The sequence below is a fragment of the Cydia splendana genome, chromosome 2, assembly GCF_910591565.1.
Source record: "Cydia splendana chromosome 2, ilCydSple1.2, whole genome shotgun sequence".
NCBI classification, from domain to species: domain Eukaryota; kingdom Metazoa; phylum Arthropoda; class Insecta; order Lepidoptera; family Tortricidae; genus Cydia; species Cydia splendana.
This window is the reverse complement of record NC_085961.1, coordinates 2,755,294-2,774,984: the sequence shown is the minus strand read 5'-3', so window position 1 is coordinate 2,774,984 and position 19,691 is coordinate 2,755,294. Positions and strand designations below refer to the sequence as shown.

General features: G+C 42.0%; 1 protein-coding gene across 1 annotated transcript in view; it reads right to left on the bottom strand.

Annotated features, from left to right (window-relative positions):
* The window catches only part of LOC134801842 (uncharacterized), an 81,931-nt gene that overhangs the window by 11,248 nt on the left and 50,992 nt on the right, over positions 1-19,691 (bottom strand). Inside the window, exons 48-65 of the mRNA XM_063774481.1 lie at positions 19,258-19,481; positions 18,054-18,189; positions 17,408-17,594; positions 15,644-15,834; positions 15,036-15,281; positions 13,886-14,122; positions 12,194-12,526; positions 9,745-9,910; positions 8,177-9,107; positions 7,363-7,558; positions 6,563-6,696; positions 5,768-6,009; positions 4,652-4,854; positions 4,037-4,193; positions 3,417-3,622; positions 2,096-2,125; positions 1,304-1,428; positions 522-716 (exon numbers count right to left, since the gene is read on the bottom strand). Coding sequence (XP_063630551.1) covers positions 522-716; positions 1,304-1,428; positions 2,096-2,125; positions 3,417-3,622; positions 4,037-4,193; positions 4,652-4,854; positions 5,768-6,009; positions 6,563-6,696; positions 7,363-7,558; positions 8,177-9,107; positions 9,745-9,910; positions 12,194-12,526; positions 13,886-14,122; positions 15,036-15,281; positions 15,644-15,834; positions 17,408-17,594; positions 18,054-18,189; positions 19,258-19,481 — 4,139 coding nt within the window. The remainder of the gene's footprint in view (positions 1-521; positions 717-1,303; positions 1,429-2,095; positions 2,126-3,416; positions 3,623-4,036; positions 4,194-4,651; positions 4,855-5,767; positions 6,010-6,562; positions 6,697-7,362; positions 7,559-8,176; positions 9,108-9,744; positions 9,911-12,193; positions 12,527-13,885; positions 14,123-15,035; positions 15,282-15,643; positions 15,835-17,407; positions 17,595-18,053; positions 18,190-19,257; positions 19,482-19,691) is intronic.

Sequence of the window (19,691 nt, the reverse complement as noted above, 5' to 3'; positions counted from 1 at the left end):
AACTTAAAACTAAGTAATTTTTGGGGAATCCCTGAATTCCCCGATGCGGCGACGAGAGGCGTTGGTGTTGCCAACAGTAAATTGCGATAACTACCACTACAGATTTCATTTATGTTGTTATTAATCAAAGTTGTTAAATTAAATTGGTTTAATGGTTAACATAAAGTCTAAAACAAGTAAAACAACCGTATAAAAGTATTAACTGCCTTGCAAATTTTGAGTTTTCATACTTTTGAAAAAAAAACGTACTCCAGAAAAAAAACGGTTTTTTTTTCATGTTTTTTTTCAAGTCAGAAAAAAAACCGTTTTTTTACAACCCTAGTCTTACCCCTACCGTGTTTTTAGCAAAGTCGGAGTTACGGAGAGAGTTATTCAGTTTATCTATCTTATGCTGTCGAAAAGTCAGGCAGACTGCAGTTTCAGCTCGAAAGCCCGCGTGGTCTTGTCGTCTAACCTTGAGTGTTTTAACAAAGTCGAAGTGAATACTAAGTACGTTCTTTGGTTTATAATGATGATCGTACCTGTTATCGAAGAGTCCGGCAGACTGCAGTTTCAGCTCAAACGCTTCAACAAATAGGTCCATGTTCTTCTTCTTCCTAAGGTTCTTGTTGCAGGCGTGGGACTCTAGCAGGAACACCACGTCGGTGGAGTTGGGCACGTGCTTCAGGGTGTAGAAGGAGCCCTCTTCCACCACCTCGCCTTGAGGGGCTGTGCATCTGGAAATAGTGTTTTGTTAATATCCCAATACCTTAGCCTGGTAAGGCCCACCATACAAAATTTTCCTATTCTTAATTTGAACCTTGCCGTATAGTAAATTGGGGTAAATTTCGTCTGTTCGAGAAAGCAATGTAACAAAGAAATGTTACTTAGTATTCAGTATACTTTATTTGGTATATGAAAGGTTCGAATTAGATTGTAACGGAATGTACAAGTCGCCATCAGATATATTGGAGCGGCCAAGGTGCTGATAAATATGTGAACACGCCTCTGTTGCTATAGCGCTAGGGTGCGTGTTCAGATATTTTGAACACCTCGGCCGCTCCGATATATCTGATGGCGACTGTCATTTTAATACACGAGGCTAGCACATGCTTTGCTAAGTTTAGGCCAGATCGATCCTAGATTGTCCGCAGATATTTTTTAGCACGATAACATTCGCTAAAATGCTATTCTAATGGAAGTCCCATAGCTTTCTGCTATTCGAACTTGTTCCCACGACCAAAACATTGTTGAGGATACATTTCCTTTCAGGGACATATATAGCTATAATAGTAATAAATATTGTTTTATTGAAAGCACTTACTGCACGCAGTGGTCGGGGATGTGCGTAGGTATGTGCAGTTGCGTACACAGCTCCATATATACGGAGGCAAGAGCGCATGCCTCTACGCCTGACAGGCATTCTGTTAAGAATGGCGCGGCGTCGATCTATAGACAAAAGAATAGGTTACAAATTTTATAGGTAGGTATAATATAAAGTAAGAAAATTAATTAGTAATAATACTTCTTTGTATGACAAATCAGTAGTAAGAATTAGGCACCTATTGCCGGTTTTGATCATACAGAGACAGATGGAATGCAGGAAAAGTGTCGATAGAACGAGAATATAACCCACACCACAGACAGGGGTGATACCTTATGTCACAGATATTCTCTTAGGCCCACTTGCACCATATCACTAACCCGGGGTTAACCGGTTAAACCTGGAGTTGCCATGGTTACCAGTACAATTTGACACTAGGTTAACGGTTTAACCGCTTAACCCCGGGTTAGTGGGATAGTGCAAGTGGGCCTTAGTCTCAATTATGCTCATAGACTAATTAAGTAATTAGTAAAAGTCACTTAGCCATTAATTTCAAAGGACTTAGGATAACACCACAGAAAAGTGGACTTCTAGCACGATTGTGACTCACCACAACGAAGTAAGGATGCAATGGCGACACCTTATTCTTAAAGAACTTCTCGCAAACCGTATCATTCTTGGCCTCGTCGTTTCCACTAGCGCGAGGCCGGTGGAAGACTCCAGATTCCAGCTGTGACTCCAGGTGTTATGTAGATCTGTTGAAAATGGACTGATATTTCGATAGTAACTCACCACAGCGAAGCAAGGATGCAGCGGCGACACCTTATTCTTAAAGATCTTCTCGCAAGCATACAGCGTTCTTGGCCTCGTGGTCTTCGACAGGTACTAGTCCCGTAGAATGTTCTAGACTCCTGCTGTAGCCCAGGTCTCATAAGTATACAGCTGTAAAAAGTGGACTGATAACTCTATAGTAACTCACCACAGCGAAGCAAGGATGCAATGGCGACACCTTATTATTAAAGAACTTCTCGCAAGCCGTATCATTCTTGGCCTCGTAGTTTTCAACTGGCACGAGGCCGGTGGAAGGTTCCAGACTCCAGCTGTGTCCTCAGGCGTTACATAGAGCTGTTGTAAATGGACTGATAGTTCGGTAATAACTTACCACAGCGAAGCAAGGATTTTAGGCGACACATTATTCTTAAAGAACTTCTCGCAAGCATACAGCATTCTTGGCCTCGTAGTTTTCGATGGGTACTAGGCCTGTAGAATGTTCTAGACTCCAGCTGTAGCCCAGGTCTCATAAGTATACAGCTGTAAAAAGTGGACTGATAACTCTATAGTAACTCACCACAGCGGAACAAGGATGTAGCAGTGACACCTTATTCTTAAAGAACTTCTCGCAAGCCGTATCTTTCTTGGCCTCGTGGTTTTCGACGGGCACGAGGCCGGTGGAAGGCTCCAGACTCCAGTTGTGTCCTCAGGCGTTATATAGAGCTGTTGTAAATGGACTGATAGTTCGGTAATAACTTACCACAGCGAAGCAAGGATTTTAGGCGACACATTATTCTTAAAGAACTTCTCGCAAGCATACAGCGTTCTTGGCCTCGTGGTTTTCGATGGGTACTAGGGCTGTAGAATATTCTAGACTCCTGCTGTAGCCCAGGTCTCATAAGTATACAGCTGTAAAAAGTGGACTGATAACTCTATAGTAACTCACCACAGCGAAGCAAGGGTGCAATGGCGACACCTTATTCTTAAAGAACTTCTCGCAAGCCGTATCGTTCTTGGCCTCGTGGTTTTCGACGGGCACGAGGCCGGTGGAAGACTCCAGATTCCAGCTGTGACTCCAGGTGTTATGTAGATCTGTTGAAAATGGACTAATAGTTCGATAGTAACTCACCACAGCGAAACAAGGACGTAACGGTGACACCTTATTCTTAAAGAACTTCTCGCAAGCCATATCGTTCTTGGCCTCGTGGTTTTCGACGGGCACGAGGCCGGTGGAAAACTCCAGATTCCAGCTGTGACTCTAGGTGTTATGTAGATCTGTTGAAAATGGACTGATAGTTCGATAGTAACTCACCACAGCGAAGCAAGGATGCAATGGCGACACCTTATTCTTAAAGAACTTCTCGCAAGCCGTATCGTTCTTGGCCTCGTGGTTTTCAACTGGCACGAGGCCGGTGGAAGGCTCGAGAGTCCAGCTGTGTCCCAGGTCGGAGATGCAGGTGGTGAACGTGTTGTTGGAGAGCTGCAGGTCGTCGTATTGCTCGTTGTTGTAGGTGCCGAGGAGGCCGCCGAGGGTCGCGTAGTACCAGCCTGACAATTTGAATATTATTAGGCATTTTTAGTCCCAAACTGAGCTGCTTTCTAATAAAAAAAAACCATCGTACAGCTCAGGAACCATCTGACTAATGCGGCAGGGATAAATAAGGCTCATCCCACACAAAAATTAAAAACTGGAATCTATGCGGAATTATTCCAGAAGCAAGAACTTTTTGTACCTAAATAAATGAATTCCGATATTATCTATGGTATATTTTTCTGTATCTGTATGGTGTATTTTTAAAACAATACCATAGACAATTTTGGAGTTTACTCCAAAACCAATAATCACGGAGAGTTGAATTTATATTTTTCTGGCTTGCAAAAAAACATCTTATTTTTTTCACCATTCTATCCGAGATAAGGCTATTCCAGTATCGCTATTACAAACTAAGCATTCATCCGTACCTGTCACCTGCAGTTTGCAGGTGTGGAACATGAAGTTGCACTGTATGTCCAGCCCGTTCTGCGACTCCACGGTGAGGGTCTCTGAGTTGCGGTCGACTACGTATTCGTCTACCACGGCGGGCAGGTTGAGAGGCACTGACTGACCGATCGATATTTGCTGAAACAATTCGTTTTTTGTGTTACAATGTCACTTTCTGTTACAAAATGCATTAAAAATAACATGTCTCAAAATGTACTTCTAAGCTACAGACAAAAATACAGTATTTAATAATAAGATACATACCTTACTAGCTTACATTTTGTACGTCTGTAGGTCATTATTACATATTTATTCAGATATTTTATTTCATCTTACAGACAGATCCAATGCGCCATGAAACTTAACATTAACGTATACCAAACAGGTACATATAACTATTACAAATAACAATCAGGTACAAACAAACAATTGCAAATAACACAATTACTTACCTGTGATATACAATTCTAGGAGCTAGGGCTAGGAGCCAATGTATTTTAATCTTTCGAAAGGCAGCTACAACGGGATTTTTTTGCCTATATCGATAGCGCAAAATATTAAAAAAGAAACCTACCAAAACGTCACACAAGTCTTACCTCCTTGTACAAATCGATGTGTATCAAGTTCTTCTTGGTGAGTATCACGAGATTGTAACGTCCCTGGTCGTTGCTCTCTATGAGGACGGTGAAATTGCCCTGCTTATAATCCTTGGTCAGTAAGAATGTGCCCGGCTCCGATATGGTGAAGACTCGCTTGTCGAACGTCACTAGGGTGCCTTGGCCGGTCATCATCGCCATGCCTGGAAATAAACCCATGATAAGAATCACTCTCAGAAATCGAATAAAGTTCACTCTCAGAATTCGAAGTAAGTAACATGTTTGTGATAAAAATAAAAACGTAGTTCCGAAATATTTAGCTGATGCTTTATACTACTTGTAGGGATTATAATCCCACTAGTTGTCGTCTTTAAGCGGTCAAAAAAATCTTTGTACTATATCCATGACATAAAAAAAAAACATTTTGACGTTAATAGCCGCATTTGGTGGATTTTATTTCGGCTTAGAGTTGTGCCGTTCTCGAGAACGTTCTCCTTTTTCTATGGGAAATGTTCTCGCTCGAGAATATTTCTCATTGTAAATTGAGAACGTTCTCGAGAACGGCACAACTTATTTCGGCTCGTTCGACCAAGATTCTTCTCAAGCCAAGTCGTCATCTATTAGTGCGCTGCTACTACTAGACTAAGGCATGGAATAAATTTATTACTAGGTACAGAAGGATCACTCTCTAACAAAACGCCTCTACACTGTTAAAAATTATGTAATTTTAAATTAAATTATGTAATTTTACATGCAAAAAAATTACATAATGCAAATAAATTTTTACGAGAATTACGTAAAATGACATATTTTTCCGTAAATTTCCCAGATTTTTCGGGAATTTTACAGGATTATGTAATTTTTTTGCATGTAAAATTACATAATTTTTAACAGTGTATTACGACAGATATGACCGCAAGGTGGCGTAAGCGCGAGCAGGCGTCCGTTCCGTAGCGGTGCGCGGCAACTACTACTGCTAGACACCAAACTTGCTGTGGGCCGCATGTACTTGTAGCGACACGACGAAATCACGGAGTGAGCCACGCCTGACTAGGGTAACATCTGATCGGAGAGTTAATCTCAGCAAACGTTGTTTAAACTAGGGGTTATTCTTACCTCCGAACGGCGGCATGACGTTGTTAATATCCATATACGGCCGTATCTCATAGTAATATGACCAGATGCTCTTGTTTGTTGTCAGCCACTCGTCCATAAAGTCCCTCACAGCACGATATTCAGGTATTTCGGTGAAGTCGGGGCTACGGTTGAAGGCGTGCCAGGACATGGGCAATTTCTGCTCTAGGAGGATCTCGCCTTTGCGGGGGTCGAAGATGAAGTTGGTCTTTGGTGTGCGGTGGCTGAAAGTTGATATAAACTTTTGACTGTGTACGTAACGTAAGCGTCTTTATGAGGCACTGCAACCGTTTGTGAACCGCTTAATGGTGCGTTTAGACCTAAAGGTACGAATGCGAAGCTGTTTAGGCAAACAGCCGCTTTTCAATTACTATAATCACTATATGTATACCTTATATAAAACAGAGTTCACCGTCGCGTCTGTCTGTCGGTCAGGCCACGACATTGCGCGACCGGCGGCGGCGGCGGCGGCGGCAACCACAGGTTGGAGCGAGACACAGCGATCGGAGCTTTCGTTCACCCACCGGAGCCGCCGTCGCCGGTCGCGCAATGTCGTGGCCGGGCCATGTTTGTATGTTCGCGATAAACTCAAAAACTACTGAACGGATTTTTATGCGTTTTCACCTATCAATAGAATGATTCTTGAGGAAGGTTTTGGTGTATAATTTTTTGTACCCGTGCGAAGCCGGGGCCGATCGCTAGTAAATTGATAAAGCAAATAACGATTTTCAATTTTTACATGAAAAAGAGTTCTCTATAAGTTATATTAAAACTTACAGTTCCTCATATTGCAGTGCGGTCTTGGCCATGTCGGTAACTTTATCGTAAACGATGTCGAATATTTTATCGCACGCCTCGCCAATCATAAAGTAGTCGTACCACCATTTCAGACGTTCGTAGGCTTCCTTGTACTGTCAAACAGAATAAAAACATAATACTCGTATCTATATGCACTATACATAATTATGTACAGTCACCTGCAATAATATGTTATACAACGTATGCCGCAAAAATATCTGACACTTAGAGGTTATAACCAACGGAGACGCCATGTCTAAAATTTTCGGAACAAAATAGTCTGCCGTTTTTTGCGGGGGAGGGGCACATCAAATGTATAGGTACGTCATGTCAGATAAACGTCAGTCCATACATATGGTTGACATGTGGTTGACCATTGGCCGCCTATTTTCTACAGAGGGGAACGCCTGTTAATGGCGGCTCCATTGTTAATTACTCCGAGATCTGACACGATCTTATTTGTAGAGCTATAAGAGTGTGTCACATATACTTTTGCTTTGCGGCATTCAAATAGTAACATATTATTGCCGATGTCTGTACATACAGAATTAGGCACTACCTAATAAAATTCAAGTGATTCTAGATGGTCTCCGCAAAAGCCGATGAAAATTATTCTACTCATCATATGTCCCGTCTGAGTATAGCATGTCATGTATAATAATTTCCTTCAATTATTCTTCAAAATAGGAATTTTCTAATGCCCACCTCTCCCGTTCTCTTCTTAATCCTTCCCTCATTTGAGAATTTATCAAGTTAACGAAACAAAAAATAGCCCTTACCTTTTCCCTCACATAAACGACCTGCTGAGTCTTCAAAAAGTTCTCCCAGCCATTTTTGAACTCTGCGTATAGTTGAACGAATTCTTCTTTGAAGGGGATGTACTTCTCGATCTTGCCCCAGATCACGTTCCAGAATTTGCTGCTGTACTTCTTGATGTTCGTAAGGAGGTCGTTCGTTGTCAAATCTTTATAAATTCTGCAAGGGGTAAAGAGTTCTAATGTAGTTTTCAGCGTTCTCTGTTATTTGAAGAGAAGATTTGAACCTTAAAATCACTACGATACAGCCGCTTATTAGTCGGCATTGTTGATTTGCCACGCGCCCAACACGTAGTAGCAGTAGTACGTAGTTAGTTAGTGATATTTGATGATGTAACTCTAAAGAAATGGATGAGCGTCATTGAAATATTACCGCCGTATTACAGTTCAAAATACTTGATGCGGTTGTCCTTTGATCATATTATTATGTCTGTATTAAATTTGATCGGATGCTATAAAATGATGATGCTATAGGGGCATTCCACGAGACTGTCGCTTACATAACGCAATTCTTCTAATACTTCTGGAAATGCTGAGTAAGCTATATTGGGTCAGGTAATATTTCATGACTTGGCTAACAAATTGGCAGTATATTCTCGAGATTCACGTATTTTATTGAGGTAGCTGCCATACAAGGCAAAAGCGTTATGTAAGCGACAATCTCCGCCATGAAAGTCGGTTAAACCTAGTTTTCAATTAATGATTTTTTTCAATCAGCTTCAAGTATACTTACTTTAATAACAAAACTTCCGTGGTTTAATATATTTAGTATACTTACTTGTCCATTTCCTGTCCAAACGTCGACACATAGTTAAAGTAATGGTTGTCCGTCAACTCCTGCTGCCGCTTATAGAAGAAATCCATGATCCCTCTCCAAACGGTGAACACGAACGATTCAGTGTAATGCAGGACCTTGAAGAACAGGGGCTCCATGGACTTTAGCAGCTGATGCCAGTACTTCGCTAGTCTAGTCGTCGCATTCACATATGTACTCTCCCAATACTCCAACAACTTCATATGTAAGTCCCTTACAAAGGTATCATATTGCATTATCATCGATTCAAGCCTTGTTGATACTAAATCCATGAAATCGGCGTCTAAAAACTTATTAGCGGAATCTAAGAAATTCGAATACGCCATTTTAATCGTATCTACGACGTATGTTAAGCTCTGTTTTAAAGATTGACTGGTATTTCCCATCATTCCCCACATATCATTCACGATTCCTGGGAGACTCTCTAAATGATTTCTAATCGCCATTTCGTCTAACACGTAATAGGTGAACTCAACGACATCTTTTACGTAAAAGTCGTTGGCGTTATACGACTCATTTAAGTACAGCTCGAATGTATCTAAATCATCTTTAATTACGTGTAAGTCGTTTAAATCGTCGAGGAAATCGCGTATTCTTGGTTTAGCGTCGTTCCAAATATTTCTTAAAGCCAAATGCGATTCCATAGGCGCTTCTTTAAGTACTACCAGCGTCTCATTAATCTGGCTATACATGTACTTGAGACCGTACACGGCAGATTGCTTGATCTCGCTGAAGATGGTGGGTCGCCAGATGATGGAGCTGGTGAGGAGACGGGAGTGGTTGAGCCGGATGTAGGACGCGAGATCTACTGTGGTGACGTCGTCGAAGTTTCGCCACGCGTTCATCTTGGCTGATCGCGTGTCGACGATCATGCCCACCACGTGGTAGGATATATCTGAAATTTACAAATAGTGGTTGGGAGTTCGTTTTAAGGAAATTAACATTGTAGTTTCCATGAAAGTTGCAAAATAAGTTGATTTGTTATTTTAACCCTTTTCCAGGCATAGTACAATTTATTGACCACATACGCGCCAATAGAATTTCAACTTTAGCATTCCGATTTAAGGATCAAATTAGATTGCACTTTCGGGAAATGTGATTTGTCTTCAAATGAACCATCAAAGCTGGACTGCTGGATTAATTAGAATATATAATGTTTTTTTAGAAAATCTTATAGATATAATTATAAAACCATTTTAAACTGAAATAGATGTTGCAGGGGTCAAAGCATATTTTGTATTAAAGGCCTAGAAATGCATGAAAAGTCTAGTTGGGAGAGGTAGGTAGACACTAGAGGTTAGTAGGGTAGGTGCCCGTTATCCTCGTAAGGCCCACCATACAAAGTTTCACTATTTTTAATTTGAACCTTGTTGTATAGGAGATTAGGGTGACTTTCGTTTGTTTTAGAAAACAATGAAACAAAAGAAATTATGTAGTTTTTGAAAGGTTCAAACATTTGAAACAAAGTGTACATTGTAATGCACATTGGGCCTGACGAGGTTATAACAAGTTGAACTAGCACCGTAACTTACCATCGGTACTGTTGTAGTGTCCAATCAAGCTCAGGTCCTTCATAGAGAGTGTGGCCAGCCCAGTGTCGTTTCCTGTTGGTTTGTTGACGCGCGCGAAGATGCGATAGTCTGGGTACGTGAGGTCCCATTTGCCGTTCACTTTGTAGTAGTACGTTTCGTTTGCGCGCTGAAAACAAACAATTAAGGTACCTATGAATAACGTTACACTCACTTGAACCGTTACCTGCGGGGTCATCATCATCGTCATCATCATATCAGCCAGAGAACGTCCACTGCTGGACATAGGCCTCCCCCAAAGAGTGCCACAATGACCGGTCTTGCGACACCCGCATCCAGCGGACTCCCGCGACCTTTACCAGGTCGTCAGTCCACCTTGTGGGGGGTCTACCCACGCTGCGCCTTCCGGTACGTGGTCGCCACTCGAGAACCTTTCCGCTCCAATGGCCATCGGTTCTACGGGCAATGTGCCCCGCCCACTGCCACTTAAGTTAGCGATTCGGAGGGCTACATCAGTTACTTTGCAGTTACCTGCGGGGTGTTTCTTTGAAAAGTAGCTCAACAGCTATTTTGAATGAGAAATCGTCTTGAAGTGTTGTCGTTCAAGGTCACATTCTGCGCTTCAATAATATTACTAAGAATAAATCGTGTCTTCGTGGGTGACAAGCTGAAGAACATGGTGTTGCACGACGCCAAATATTTTTCACGTCAGCAGCTCGAACAAGGGTACTTTGCTTCTTAAAAACAGTGAGCAAAATGCGATTTTGCTCACTGAGTGAGACAAAATGACATTCAAGTGACCTTTATAGTCAAATGTCATTTCAACATGCGGGGTCTAATACAAGTTCGAAATACTTGAGTTCTATTATCTCTATCCCTTTCACGCTGTTAGCAAAATGAAACAGACAAAAAAAAGTTCAAACGACATTCAACGGTATATTGACGGTTTATAATAGACCCCCGAAAAACTTCAGAACGCATCGTTCCAAACCACGTACGAGTATGAATTCTTAATAATTAATTAATAAAAATAATATTTAAGATTTGATAAAAACTGATAAAAATACTATATTTTAGGTATTTTATTGTACAATTAAAATAATGAACTCAAAAAATTCACAGATTATCACGCAAATTTAATTATTTTACTTTTAAGAATTTCTACTATAGTTGACAAATAGACACGTATCCGGAATTCGGACCGTACAGTCGCCATCAGATATATCGGAGCGGCCAAGGTGCTCACAAATATCGGAACACGCCTCTATTGTCAGGGCGTTAGAGCGCGTGTTCAGATATTGTGAACACCTTGGCCGCTCCGATATATCTGATGGCGACTGTACCTTACAATGTTTTTTTTTTACAAAAAAAATTGTCGATTGAAGTTTCAGTTGATGTTCGTTATTTCCATATTATTTTACTGAAATTTATTATTACTTTTTGTTTTTGTGTTCGATTGCGGTAATTAAACTTAATTGTTTATGTATATCTTAAGAAAACATGAGTGTATAGGTATTAAGTGATGAAGAAGGACATTTTTCAAGTTTTCTAAATGTTCTCACTGCTCCCGTGAAAAATTTTGTGTACTACACGAGATCAAAGTTATTTACATCTCGTGCGCTTTTGAGTCCCTTACTACGCTCAAGATTCTAAATTAGATTCACTCGCTACGCTCGTGAATCTATTATAGAATCTTTCGCTTGCACGGGACTCAAAATAAGCACTCGAAGAAATATCAAACTTTGATCTCTTGTTGTACAAATAACTATTGTTGTAACTATAGTTCGTTTTTTTTAGCATTAGAAAGAACTTCAAAGAAGGTAAGCGTTCTTGACATGTCTTTTAATTGAAAAAACGCTTTTTAAAAATCAGTAACTATTACTTATGAAAGCAGAAGAATATAAATGATCGTATTAGATTCATAATTGTTACATATATGCCGTAACTTATTTTTAAAATGTGTATTTCAATTAAAAGACACATCAAGATTGTTTACCTTATTTCTAATGCTAAAAAAAACGAACTATAAAATGTCAAACCTTAACTTTTGCTAACCTAAGTTGCGTATGGAGCCGGATAGCACCATATACATAAGTTGTCAAATTCAAAGAGCGCGTTTTGATAGATTTAAATCAAATAGAGTGACTGCTATAGTATTAGCCACTACATAGTAACTGGCCACTCCTAACAAATCAGAAAGAAACACGCCAACATAAGTCTTATTGTTAGGAATGGCCAATTACTATTTAGTGGCCAATAACTTTATAGTCACCCTACAATAAGTAGCAATTATAGTGTGTCAAAGGACTGTCTAATTTCAAACATAGATAGAGAGAATCATACTATCTTTGTCTTACATTAGTATTAGCACCCAAAAGAAAAGGATGGGTATAGTTTTGTTTGTTCCTATTTACTGACAAATTGGTTTGACCAGCTATATTAAAAAACATACCTCCCACTGCACCGAGCTCTTATTCATATCCATCAAAAACTTGGTACTCCTCAACTTCTCATAGAACAACGTCTTCTGGAACTTGTAGTAACTATTCAAATAGTACCACCGACTATGTATATTTATATCCGACTTCATATCCAAGTCCAAGTTCGTCGATGGATGGGTACATTTCAGGGCGAACTTGTAGTCTCTGATTGGTCCGTTGGAGTTGTCGGTGAGGACGGAGCGGAGGCGGAGGTATTCGTTGTCGTAGTCGGAGTATTGGAGCTCGACGGAGAGGTTGGACATGACGGAGGGTGTGGTGATGTAGGTGCCTTTTAGGGTCACGTCCTGAAATGAGGAGGTTATTTTTTTATACCACGTCGGTGGCAAACAAGCATACGGCCCGCCTGATGGCAAGCAGTCACCATGGTTAAATTTTTATAAGTATTAGAGTTTTTAGTGCGTCTACTAAATAAAGGATGGGTGAAGAGCGGGCATCTAAAAGGGCCTACTTGAGTCGACCAACTGGACGCCGTTCTGTTAGTAATCCTAAATATCGTTGGGCAGGTAGAGTGGAGGCAGATCTCCGTGAGCTCGGCATCGGCGAAAGCTGGCGTAATACCGCTCGGGACCAAGCAAAGTGGCGTGCTCTTGTGTTGGAGGCCAAGAGTCCAAGACTCATTTTGGATCATCGCGCCAAGGAAGTAGAAAATATTAGAGTTTTTGCAGATTGGCATATTATCAAAATATTTTAATTATGTATTATACATATTTATAATTTAGTCTTTGATAACAAACACTACTTGTGTCAAGTTCAAACTCGAATTCGGGATGTCCAAATTCGACATTTTTATTTCACTAAATTAACCCACTCACCTTCCTAAACGATGGTTGGGCAAGCGCCAGATCTACAGCATGTACATTTCCCTCTTCAGCCGCCAGGTTTTCCCACTTGCCCGCTTCAGTCAGTTCCGCTGTCTTGTTCTCATCTCGTACGTTCCAGTTGAGAACAGCTTTGCCATCAAAGCGTCCTACAGTCGGTATAACCCAAAGATAATATATTCAACAGTATAAACCACTGACCTTCCTAAACGACGGGTGAGCGAGAGCCAAGTCCACAGCGTGTACATTTCCTTCTTCAGCCGGCGGGTTCTCCCACTTGCCCCTCAGTTCCGCTGTCTTGTTCTCATCTCGTACGTTCCAGTTGAGAACAGCTTTGCCATCAAAGCGCCCTACAGTCGGTATAAGCCAACGATAATTTATTCAACACAGTACAAAGCACTTACCTTCCTAAACGACGAATGGGCAAGTGCCAGATCTACAGCGTGCACATTTCCCTCTTCAGCTGGTGGGTTCTCCCACTAGCCCCTCAGTTCCGCTGTCTTGTTCTCATCTCGGACGTTCCAGTTGAGAACAGCTTTGTCATCAAAACGTCCTACAGTCGGTATAAGCCAACGATAATTTATTCAACAGTATAAACCACTGACCTTCCTAAACGACGGGTGAGCGGAGCCAAGTCCACAGCATGCACATTACCTTCTTCAGCTGGTAGGTTCTCCCACTTGCCCCTCAGTTCCGCTGTCTTGTTCTCATCTCGTACGTTCCAGTTGAGAACGGCTTTGCCATTATATGCCAAAAATATATGCCAAAGCGTCCTACAGTCGGTATAAGCCAACGATAATTTATTCAACAGTATAAACCACTGACCTTCCTAAACGACGGGTGAGCGAGGGCCAAGTCTACAGCGTGCACATTTCCTTCTTCAGCCGGAGGATTCTCCCACTTGCCCCTCAGTTCCGCTGTCTTGTTCTCATCTCTGACGTTCCAGTTGAGAACGGCTTTGCCGTCGAGTAGTGTGTCTTGTAGGCGGTATATGCCGACGAGGTTGAAGGTGCGGAGCGGATACCAGACATTCATTATTAGCTGTTGCGATTCGGTCTCCGCCTGAGAAGGAAAGAAGCGTTTTACAAGATTAGTTTAATTTGACTCTCAAGTAGAAACAAAGATATTTGAGCATCTACAAGCCTTTAATCTAGAGCATCATTTATCCTGAACATTTGTCTCTTAACTACAAGGTCTAATTTCACATGGCGATTCTGCCAAGGCGCTCAAAAGTAGAAAGAAAAATAAGTTAAGAAGTTTCTATTACAGAAGCCCATTTAATTTTGCTGCCCTGTTTAATCTCCTTATCTATAGCTTCATACTCGTTCTCAAAGGTCAAAGTCCTGTGGCCATGTATCTCAGTAAGCTTCAGCTTCGTGCCTTGTACGTCAGAACGAATAAAGCGTCATTGAGAACAAATAAAGTGTCACCTACCCTGAACTCTCGTTTTCACTCGACTTCAAAACCATACCTTACATGGCGACCTCGCCAGAATCACCAAGAATTGGGAGACAAAGCCAGAAGATATTTGAATTATCCCATGGGATCTGAATGTCCTTAGGGTCTATTATGATGCCTGGGCCACACTAACGGGAGGGCCGTATGAAAAACGCCCATTATCGTGATAATCAACGGCGTTTTCCGTTAGTGCGACCCCGGCATGAGAAGATAAACTCACCGAGGTCATATTAGTCACGTGCAGGTCATAATTAATCCAATTATCAGCCGCCCATTTGATCTTGCTGCCCTGTTTAAGCTCCATGTCAATAGCTTATTCATACTCGTTTCGAAGGTCAAAGTCCTGTTGCCATGTATCGCGGTCAACTGAAGTTTCTTGCCCACTTTATTTACCTCGAATACTCGTTTTCACTAAATTTCGAAACCTTACCTTACATGGCGACCCCGCCAAAATTACCAAGTAAATAGGAGACAAAGCCTTAAAGGCATAAGATAATTGTATCAAAGATAAACTCACCGAGGTCATATTAGTCACGTGCAAGTCATAATTAATCCAAGTGTCAGCCGCCCATTTAATCTTGCTGCCCTGTTTAAGCTCCTTATCGATAGCTTCATACTCGTTCTCGAAGGTCAAAGTCCTGTTTCCATGTATCGCAGTCAACTTGAGTTTCTTGCCGGCTTCGTATGTGAACACATCCATCACACCGGTCACGTTGAAGCGCGTGGCGTTTTGCAGGTGGAAGACAGTCGCTTGTTTCACATCCTGTAATTTAAAGACTTAGGTAGTGTATTGTGGATAGTTTTTTATGATAGACAGAGATAAAATAAAAGGTCATTCATTCTATAATATGGATCAACTATCACTAGAGTCGCGCTTCGCAGACAGAAATAATGACAAGATGGTCGATTTTAGTAACCGTATAAGGGTTATCAGAATTGAGAACAACATCGGCAGTTGCGACCGGCATACAATTATTGGCACTGAAAAGCAACAGACGCGGGCACCTATTTTAGATAAACTGTAGAACTACCAATTAACTACTTAAAATAAGGTTAAAGGTAAATTGGTGTTGTGCCGACAAAAACGAGTACTTTTACCTAATCATAACCAGCTTAAATACTCACAGTGTTACCAGTGTCATCATATTCATGTATATACTTGACGCCGACCGGCATGCGGTCATTAACCACCTCGATGTCTGTGGTGGCCAAATCTAGGTCTCTTGAGCTCTTGCTTAGTATCTGCCTGAAGGATGCTTGGACGAAACGCTCGAGGTCGAAGTCTACAGTCGCGTTGCCGGTGCTTTCTTTCTCACCTGGGTAAAATAGGGTACATTAACATTAGACTATTTGCATTATAGGCCCCGTGCATGAACTATAGGGGTCACCATAGGAGCCGCCAGATTTTTGGCGCGAGGCGTAAATGTGTCGTTTATGCTTCCGATGTAGCCCACAAGATGGCAGAACCTACTAAGCACAAGTAAACGTACCGAAAAGAACGGTAGATGGTAGCACTTGCTTTGGCAATGTACATGTGCACATATGTTTCCGATTCAGGCCACAAGATGTCAGACCCTCCAACGCGCACGGTCCCTATAAACTAGCCCAATAATGTTAGTATTTTCTCGGAAACGTTCGTATTTGTCATGCTACTTCTGTCAACCTCAGTACTTATTGTACTGAGACTGACTGAATTAGCATAACACGTTCGTGTGTTTCCGTGAAAATACGATGGCAAACAATTATGCACTACATACATCTGTACGCTCCCTTGTGCCGTGTGCGTTGGAGGTGGGCCTAGCATGGAAACTTTTAACTTGACATCGAAACTTCGCGCCAATAAACAGGGGGCCCATTCGCGTATGTGTGCGCTGTGTTAACCGTGGTGGTCTTATCATATACGGACAGAATATGATAGTTATGTATTCTACATAGACACATCGTTAGCGCGATGTAGAACTCGCTTCAACCGGTACAGCGCTATCTAGCGATCGATCGGGTAAACTTTACCGTTAAATGCTCCTATAGACTACATACCCTGTACGTAGACATAGTCGGTGTTGACAAGATGCTGCCTCGCAAGCGGGAGCGAGATAGCAACAACACCCGCTTGTCTAAAGCCTGCGGGTTCGTTCGTGTATGTGTGTGTTGTGTTCACTGTAGCGGTCTTGTTCAGCCAAAACGGGTCCACGTGATACTCATAAATGTATTCTATGTCGACACGCCGTTAGCGCGATGTAGAACTTGCTTCAACCGGTACAGCGCCATCTAGCGATCGATCGGGTCAGTTTTACTGTTAGATGCTCCCATAGACTACATACCTTGTACGTAAACATAGTCTGTGTTGACAAGATGCTGCCTCGCAAGTGGAAGCGAGATGGCAACAACACCCGCTTGTCTAAAGCCTGCGGGTTCGTTCGTGTATGTGTGTGTTGTGTTCGCTGTAGCGGTCTTGTTCAGCCAAAACGGGTCCACGTGATACTCATAAATGTATTCTATGTCGACACGCCGTTAGCGCGATGTAGAACTCGCTTCAACCGGTACAGCGCCATCTAGCGATCGATCGGGTCAGTTTTACTGTTAGATGCTCCCATAGACTACATACCTTGTACGTAAACATAGTCTGTGTTGACAAGATGCTGCCTCGCAAGCGGGAGCGAGATAGCAACAACACCCGCTTGTCTAAAGCCTGCGGGTTCGTTCGTGTATGTGTGTGTTGTGTTCACTGTAGCGGTCTTGTTCAGCCAAAACGGGTCCACGTGATACTCATAAATGTATTCTATGTCGACACGCCGTTAGCGCGATGTAGAACTCGCTTCAACCGGTACAGCGCCATCTAGCGATCGATCGGGTCAGTTTTACTGTTAGATGCTCCCATAGACTACATACCTTGTACGTAAACATAGTCTGTGTTGACAAGATGCTGCCTCGCAAGTGGAAGCGAGATGGCAACAACACCCGCTTGTCTAAAGCCTGCGGGTTCGTTCGTGTATGTGTGTGTTGTGTTCACTGTAGCGGTCTTGTTCGGCCAGAATAGGTCCACGTGGTTGTCCGATTGCTCTTCCAGGTTGTTAATCTAGAGAACAGAAGAGATGTGGGTTAACTTACACTGAAATAAGAGGATTTGTATTGTAGTGCTGTTCAGGGTACACATGGTAAACATCATCACAACATGGTACCCAAGAGACGGAAAAAGGAATGATGGTAGACAAAAAATGAGATGGGAAGACGAGTTCAGGCAGGTGGCTGGAGCCTTGTGGAGAAGACAGGCTCTGGACAGGGACGCGTGGAGGAATATGGGAGAGGCCTATGCCAAGGGCAACCAGACAAAACGTCTGCGGAGAAAGGCTAGCAGTAAGCAGTAAGCTGTTCAGGGTGGATTGAATAGTCCCAGACAAGACCCAGTGTGCCTCTCTCTCTGGACTGATCAAGATACAGTTATTACCCAATCAACGCTAAATTTGTCAATCAATGTCTCAGTTGGAAAGAGATGGAAGGAGTCCCAAGACCACAAGGAAGAGAAAAGCAAACTCACGGTAAATATAGACTTGAGCCACGGCAGCCGTTGGAAGGGCGTGGTGACGTTGAAGTGTCCGTCCGTGTGGCGGAAGCCTCCGTACCGGATGTCCATCTCGCCCACCTTACTGGTGCCCGGGTAGTGCATCTCGCCTCTGCCATGAGAAAGAGAAGATATATAGGTAGGGTATTTGACTGTATTTAAAATAAATTATTTTACACCATGCATGAAATAAAGCACCAGAAGCTTAATAAGGAAACGTAGACAGCAGTTATTTTAAAACCCTTATAAAACTATAAAGAGTAGGTAATTTGATCGTGACATCACATGCTAAGGTTTTCATATAGGTAAATTCCATAGTAGAAAAATCGTTTTGACAGTTCGAAAAAAGAAACTGATTTGACTAGTAGTCAAATACCTTATTGTCATCATGATCAGCCTAACAGTAGGGTATTTGACTACTAGTCAAATCAGTTTCTTTTTATGTTTCAAATCAGTTTATGTCATGCACCGTGTAAAATAATTTATTTTAAAGACAGTCAAACACCCTGTTTAATATACATTTAGCGGCAAAAGTAGCTAAGCAGCTCAGGTGTTCATAATGTTCTACACACGAAATGAGTAACGTGGGTATGCACTTTTGCAGCTCCGGCATTTTAGGTACTTGTACGATACTAACTTGACAATTTGATCCTTATAAATCCATAGTCCTGTGCTGATCATAATGTTCTACACACGAAATGAGTAACGTGGGTATGCACTTTTGCAGCTCCGGCATTTTAGGTACTTGTACGATACTAACTTGACAATTTGATCCTTATAAATCCATAGTCCTGTGCTGATGGTCTTCGGTAAAGTGTGTATGCACTTTATGAATGCAATTCATTCGTATAGTGTGTATGCACTTTATGAATGGAATTCATTCGTAAAGTGGGTATGCACTTTTGCAGCTGTACTTGTACGATACGTTGATGAGGTTGTTGATGGTCTTGTAACGGTCTTGGTTAACGTGGGTATGCACTTTTGCATCTCCCTATAGGTACTTGTACGATACTAACTTGACAATCTGGTAACTTCTGGTGGTCTGGTGACTTCGCGCGTCTCGTTCGTGTCCCAGCGGTAGTTGATGAGAATGATGAGGTTGTTGATGGATTTGTAGCGGTCTACGGTAAAGTGGGTATGCACTTTTACATCTCCCTATAGGTACTTGTACGATACTAACTTGACAATCTGGTATCCATGAACGAAGTCCTTCTCATAAATCCCGTACAGGTCGAGCGTCGATTCATCAACATAAAGCGGGCTGTTCAACACGTATTTGACTTCCCGCGTCTCGTTCGTGTCCCAGCGGTAGTTGATGAGGTTGTTGATGGTCTTGTGCTGGCGGTCCTCGGTCGTCCAGACGACGGACGCGTTGCCGTCGAAGTTGGTGTCCAGGAGAACCATCTGGAAGACATTGTGATTAGGAAACATGTATAATTCATTGGCTTCTATACATACTATTTCCTCCACTTAGAAATCGCTAACTAGGGACACTAAAATAGTACATTATTGTCGAGGCTCGGAAGTAGATACTTGCAGGCTGAGGATTCGTTTTAAACGGACGACCTTGGGAGTCCGTTTAATTGAATCCGAAGCCAGCAAGTAGCCTTCCTG